Raw genomic sequence first — 6,875 nt, 5'->3', positions numbered from 1 at the left:
TCACGGCAATGATTCACTCAGTGGTTTCTCGGCTACGAGGCGCGTAACTGTAGTGAAATATCTTTTGTGATATGGTAATTTTGCAAGCGGAGCCTCTCTGACTTTGTGTCGTGTTACGAAAGCCACCAGCCGGCTCCGGCAGAATGTTCGCCGATTAGCAAAAGTCAAGTCCTCCCGGCTTTGTGTGGTTTTCCAGGTGACACAGAGGGGTCAGGATTTCCGTTCTCACCCGCAGGTGACAAGAAGTGGCTGGGTCCTCCTGGCTGGATTTGTGTTTCTGGGTGTCCCACAGCTCGGGGAACAGGCCCATTCGCGAGTGGCCTCGGGCGGCTCTAATTCGTGCGGTGGCTCTTGCCTTGAAAAGTGACCAGACCGCCCCCGAGCAGCCGGGCTTCCTTCCCAGATAAAGGCTTTCCGTCTCCCTCTTCGCCTCCCCAGTTCCATCAGGTTGTCTCTGCTTTCTTCTCCTTCTGAGCGCCGTGTGCCTGAACCCAAGACCGTTCACGCTTTGAGCCTCAGCGCTGCCATCAGCCGGCGAAGCAGGCCAGCCTCCGCTCTGTTCAGACGCGGCTTTTCCTGCCTTGTCTGGAAAGGCATCTGCCAATTCACTTTTCCCGGCTTATCAGCAAAGCACGTGGCCCCTGTGCCCACGCTGCTTAATATAAAACACCGGGAAAGTCCCCGAGCAAGCAAGAGAGCCGTTGGAAAGTGCCTGGTCTCTGCCGTCAGCCGAGGGCACGCACTGCTGTCTGCCATCAATGAGAACTCAGCACGACAGAGCAGTGAGTCACAGGCGCCGGTCGGAGTGGCCTGAGCAGACATATTTGTCCCCTGCGCATCGTCTCAGAAGTCACTCCCCTGCCCTGCAAGCCCCGGGGTGTGCTTTCCGTGTGGTCTCGGGTGATAGTGACCGGCTCACAGTGGAGAAATTCTCGGCGAAGCTGGAGGACGCAAACCTCTGACTCTTTCCGAGGCCCTCTGACCAAATACGCACGGGTGGGAGCGTCAGCTGGTCCAGGAGGAGTCACGTCCTGGCACCAGCGGATGTCGGCTGTGTAACCAGGGGCAACTTCGTGTCTCTCTTCCCTCATGGATGGAGACCTAGGAGAGTACCTAAGAGGGCTAGAGTGAAGTGCAAATAATTTGTCATTTGCAAAGTCACTTACAACAGCGTGCAGCATCTAGAACATCCTCATTGACATTAGTAATGCCTTCTGCTTCTCTGTTCTCCACGCGCTTATGATCCAGCGAGTAGAACGTGTAACAAATCGTGGGAGAGCGTGTCATCCCTGCTGTACGTGTCCTAGAATTGCAGGAGGGAAAGGATACGATACACGTGGTCGTCGGAACTGCCCTTTGGACCAGCTTTACCGACAGCAAGCACTTGTGAGTCTCTGTGCCTCGGGGACGAGTCCGCCTGGGGGTCCCCTGCACGTGGGACTCTCTGCCCCACTTTAGGGTCCAGGCTCTGCGGCTTGACTGAACACTGAGCAAAGGAGAGCATCCATTCTTGTCCTCGCTGGAGCCCCCGTGGGCGGCATGGCTGAATAAGGGGTGCCAAGGGCTGAGCAGTCTGGACCCCCGTTTCCTAGTAGATGGTTTTGGTTTATGACGTGAAGCTGGTCATCTGAGAAAACTTCTGGGGAGAGAATCCATAGTAAAGACTTGCAGGGATGCCGGGAATAGTCGTGCAGACACTGAGGCAGGATTTTGCCACGTCTGGCCTTCACCCGGGATGGCAGTAAACCAGGCAAAGCATATTGAGTCCCCACTCAGTGCACACGTGGAGCCCCACACCCCTTGGAGACGCAGAAGGAAATCACAGGCACGCTGAAGAGGCGGTGGCCCCCGGGGGCAAGGATGCTGGAGGACAGGACCCTGTCCTTGGACCTGGCTCTCGGTGCCCAGAAGACCCTGAATGGGGCGCACGGCCTCCTGGAGCATCTCAGTCCTCCAAGATGGGGACAGGGTACCTCCATGAAGGGACAGTAGAAGGAAGGCAGAAATCATGGCTAGCAGGAACCTGAGGGCATAAGCGAGAGAAGCAATCGAACCGACCAGACAGTGTATGTGAAAGCGACAGTAGGACTCTCCAGGGGATTCTGCCTGCGATGGTGAAGGCCCGCCTCCCCGAAGGCCGCAGCAGGAGAGAAGCAAGAGAGACGACAGCTTCTCTTGAAACTTCGCTGAAGTTCGGTTTCACCTTACTTTTCTAAGCGTGTATTGAGACTCCACTTAACTAACGTACAGAGTACTTCGAGTTTCAGGAGTACGATTCGATGGTTCCACACTTCCCTGCATCCCTGGTGCTCATCGCGACAGGCGTACCATCTCCCCTCCGGGCCCCACCCTTGTGTTCTCTGTCGTTAAGAGTCTGTTCTTGGTCTGTCCCTCCTTTTTCCCCTCTTTGCTCACTTGTTTTGTTTCTTCAGTCCCACACAGGCGAAATCATACGGTGTTTGTCTTTCTCCCACTTATTTCACTTAGCTTAATACTCTCCAGCTCCGTTCATGTCATCGCAATCAACTTATTAATGTAAGAAATCAAGGATGCACTTCACGAAGAAATGCTGTATTGACACGCAGGTATTAATGTAGAAAGAATATGGTGAGGGGCACCCGGGTGGCTCAGTGGGTTAATGTCCGACTTCGGCTCAGGTCACGATCTCGCGGTCCGTGAGTTCGAGCCCCACGTCGGGCTCTGTGCTCACAGCTCGGGGCCTGGAGCCTGCTTCGGAATCTGTGTCTCCTCCTCTCTCTGCCCCTCCCATGCTCGTGCTCTGTCTCTCTCTGTCTCTCAACAATAAACATTAAAAATTAAAAAACAAAAGAATACGGTGAAGTCTGATCTGTTTTAAATCGTAAAAGGCGTTACATATCACCAGATACGTCAGAACGTAAACGTATTTCCGCTTCATTACGGCCACTAATCCCCTTCCTCGGGGAAAAACATTCTGCATCCACCACACTTTCAGTCACAAGAGCATGTGCCCTGTTCTGTCTGCAAGAAGTAATAAATGCTGAGTGTTGGATTTATCTGTAACATACGCCTGTTCCCAGGGATACTTGTGACAGTATTTGGAGCAGCACTTGGCCCAAATCGGGCCCTTAGGAAGCTACCGAGAGGCCCCTGTCGGGACACGTGAGCTCCCCACAGTGCTGCGGGTTGGAAACTAACACAGCAGGCATTACCCTGTGACCCCAGACCCCTCCACATCAGGGAGCCGATGACTGCAACAACATTTACACGGGTGCATCAGGACAGGCAGCCTGTCGTGTTCCTTGGTTTCTCCAGGGGTTGGGAACCGGTTGTCACGAAGAGAGGAAGGGGATCTGGTGACCGCGAACCCAAGGGCTTGCTAACGGGACACGCGCTTCTCGCCCTAGGTGTTACAGTTCGAGCCTGGCCATTTCAGGAGGAGGGCCAGAGCCAAGCACATGGCTCTCGTCGACATCCAGCTGGATCACCACGAGCGCTGCGACTGCGTCTGCAGCTCGAGACCGCCGCGATAGGAGAACGTGTGCCAAATCCCCTCGCGCGCGCGAGGGAACCTTTCGTGTCGGGGGGCGGGGGGGTGTGAGAGGCCCTGTTCCACCAGCAGCCGCACTTGGGACCGGCCCGTAGAGCCGTGAGCGCCGGTGGGTGCTGAACCACCGCCTGGCTCGCTCAGCCGCAGCAGGTGGAAAGGCCCCTCATCAGCTTCTGTTCCCCAGAACACAGGATGGCCTGTAATGATCGTGTCAGAGAGCGTGCACGTGCATACATACGTGTGTACGCCGTCCGTGTCTACGTGTAAATACATCAGCTGGTTTCTTCCGTGTACCCCAGAGCTTACGTATGCTGCAGGTCTGTAGACCCTTAAAATCTTTTGACACATTGAGCGACAAATTAAATACGTGAAATGCGTCCTTGGAAGATTCAGAAGATTACTTTGTTTACTTCTAAATTTGACTCACAAAACAGTTTTGGATCTTGGTCTCTTAGAAAAAGCGCTGTGTATACTAAAAAACCAATAAATGGGCTTTTCTTATAGATACATCCTAATTATAAAAAAAAAAAAGAAGAAGAAAAAGAAGGAGAAGAAGAAGAAGGAAAAATACGGTTTCTGGGAAAAAGGCAGAGACCTGACCATTTTTCCCGAGGGACGCACTACACGCTTACCTATGTAGGCAGTAATTACCTGTCTGCAGAAGCATGCGGTAATAATATAGATGCCTTAGAAATTAAGTCATTAAGTCTTCTTTTTATGCATCCTGCTGAGGCATGCAAATTCATTTAACACCTGTCGCAAAAAAAATCTCTCAGAAGGTTTATTATTATAATCCTTCCAGAGACCATTTATCAACTGTCGCAGAACTTTGAACGCTTTCTTTCTGAAAGCCCGTCCACAGAAATGACGCCTTTGGAGAATGGCCTGGGGAGTCCGTAGGAGCCTTTCAAAATGATGGGGCGCCTGGGTGGCGCAGTCGGTTAAACGTCCGACTTCAGCCAGGTCACGATCTCGCGGTCCGTGAGTTCGAGCCCCGCGTCGGGCTCTGGGCTGATGGCTCGGAGCCTGGAGCCTGTTTCTGATTCTGTGTCTCCCTCTCTCTCTGCCCCTTCCCCGTTTGTGCTCTGTCTCTCTCTGTCCCAAAAATAAATAAATGTTGAAAAAAAAATTTAAAAAAAAAATCTTAAAAAAAAATGGTGTTCGTCGGAAGATTTGGGTAGTTGAAAGCAAAAACGGTGAACACAGAATTACTAACATAACTGGAGATTGGATGGAATATTTAATTGGCTCCCTGTTTAATAATGGATCCAAACTCTCCGGGTTAGGCCAATTCGTTTTATGTATCTTGCTTTTCTGTTCCTGTCTCTCTGATACACAAATATGGGTTTACGGTGGCGTTTTATATCTGGCGAACGTCACGAATTATTTACAGCCTGAAATCTTTCACGTATCAGAACAACCCAATTTTGTTGACGTGAATTCCCGATCACATCCTCGCTCCCCAGTCTGAATTCCGGCTTCCGGACTAAGCGAAGTCGGATCTGGGGGCTGTGGTTCTTGCCACATCTGTGGAGCTGCGTCGTGAGAAGCCACCTGCAAATCACAGGCCCACGAAGGTGGCCTTGCTCCACCAGGGTTTCCTTCCTGGGGTTTCGAGTCATTTTCCCTCCCCGGCTCCTCAATGTCTGTTTTCAAGGAGACTGAATCCACGGAGTAGCGAGTGACTCCTCGTTCTCCAAAGCAAGACTCTTGGGAGAACGCACTGGACTCCAGAGAGCCGTGGGGCTGTTCCGAGAGGGCTCCGTTTCTGCCTTGAATCAAGAGCTGATTTCTTCTGTGAGTCTGGGGCCCTGTGTGCTAACACCGTTTGAGTGAGGGCTGTGTGACAGGCTGGGTTAGCGCTGGGGTCAGGCGAGTGGCCTAAGTATACTTGTACTTCTGAGCCTGGACCAGGTTCTCACTCTCCGTAGTGGTAACTTCATCTTTTCTCAGCCCTTCGAGAGGGAAGGCTCGTGGCAGGTGCACCTTGAAAACGTCCCTAGAAACCTCCAGTGTTTGTACCGCGACGGCGGAGTGGGAAGATCGCTGTATTGGTCACTTGTCCAGAATCCCAGACACGATCACAAATGGCCGAGGCAGGCGCACCCGTAGTGAGGCCTGTGTCCCCATCACGGCCACTGGCAGGTTGCCCCATGAAGACGTTGGCCTGTGCACCCCAACTCTAAGTGGTTGCACGTGGCGTCATCTTGGGCAGCTCCCATCGTAGCTGTAAGTAGGAAAAATCAGTGTTTTACCCAATTTTTAATAAACCTTCCAGGCTGCAACAACCAGGTTGGTTTCCAGTTAAAGCCCTGTCTGCACTTTTTATTATTTATTGGCTGAAATGCAAGCAGTCGTATTCACTCACGTTTCTTTCCTCTTTCCTGAGTGTTTTATTAAAACGTCTCCCTCGGTTATCTGTTATCTCTTGCGTTTCCAACACGGAGCAGATAAATGTTTCATTGCCATCAAAGGAATAAAAAGCTCGCCGTACAAATTACATTTCAAAACAAACCCTAATAAATCCGCATTTCTGCGTGGTTCACTCACCTGGAATAATGCCTTCCATTCCGTGTGTCCTCACAGGGCAGAACACTTTCGTAAGTAGATTTTTTTATGCTTTTTTGTCATATCGGCAGCACGCAGCTTTTTCGTCTCGTAGCACTTTTCTGTAGCAAATGTAATATGCCTCTTATCTCCATGAAAAATGTATATTGCTTTTGAACAAAACTCCTTCATCATTTCCTCCCCAGTTGCAGCTCCCCAATGTGCAGTGTTACACGTTGACTTTCCGGAACGCCTGCGGCTGTTGGGGGTGACCAGGCTGGGTGATTTCCGAGGGCCGGGGCTCAGAAGGCAGGAACAGGGCAAGGCCTGGCCTTGGTGGCGGGTTCTCACCGGGTCCCTGTCCCCGAGCTGGGCAGCAGGGCGGGACCGGAGGCTTTGCTGTTTTGCTGTTTGCTTCTTGGACTGTTTTCCACGCTGGCCTTTTAATAAAACACGGTCTCGTCTGACCTCCATCCCTGCAAGCGCACGGCCTGTCTCTTCCTTCGGGGCCGACGTCGGTACCACCCAGACGCCTGGGAACCTTTTCCCACAGCAGGGTCAGGCCTACCCGCTCCAGAAGACCAGGCCAGGGGCTACAGGCGTGCAGACGCTGGTTTCAGAGCAGGGGCGGGCGAGGGGGCAGAGGCGAGTGGAAGGGGAGCTCTTCTCACTGCAGGATCTGGTCCTGTTGCTGGGAGCCTATCTTTGGCCTCGCGGGTTCGAGCCCCGCGTCGGGCTCTGTGCTGATGGCTCAGAACCTGGAGCCTGGTTCGGATTCTGTGTCTCCCCCTCTCTCTGC

General features: G+C 52.5%; 1 protein-coding gene across 2 annotated transcripts in view; it reads left to right on the top strand.

Moving 5' to 3' along the window:
- PDGFD (platelet derived growth factor D) overlaps positions 1-4,227 on the top strand; it is a 222,735-nt gene extending 218,508 nt beyond the window's left edge. For both annotated transcript variants that reach the window (XM_040460769.1, XM_040460768.1), the window contains exon 7: positions 3,387-4,227. In XM_040460769.1, coding sequence (XP_040316703.1) covers positions 3,387-3,512 — 126 coding nt within the window. In that variant the 3' untranslated portion in view covers positions 3,513-4,227. The remainder of the gene's footprint in view (positions 1-3,386) is intronic.
- Positions 4,228-6,875: the final 2,648 nt, after the last annotated feature.

Source organism: Herpailurus yagouaroundi, unplaced genomic scaffold (genome assembly GCF_014898765.1).
Source record: "Herpailurus yagouaroundi ecotype Mexico unplaced genomic scaffold, PumYag 251, whole genome shotgun sequence".
NCBI lineage: Eukaryota > Metazoa > Chordata > Mammalia > Carnivora > Felidae > Herpailurus > Herpailurus yagouaroundi.
The sequence above is the reverse complement of the archived record's forward strand: the minus strand, read 5'-3'. Positions and strand labels throughout refer to the sequence as shown.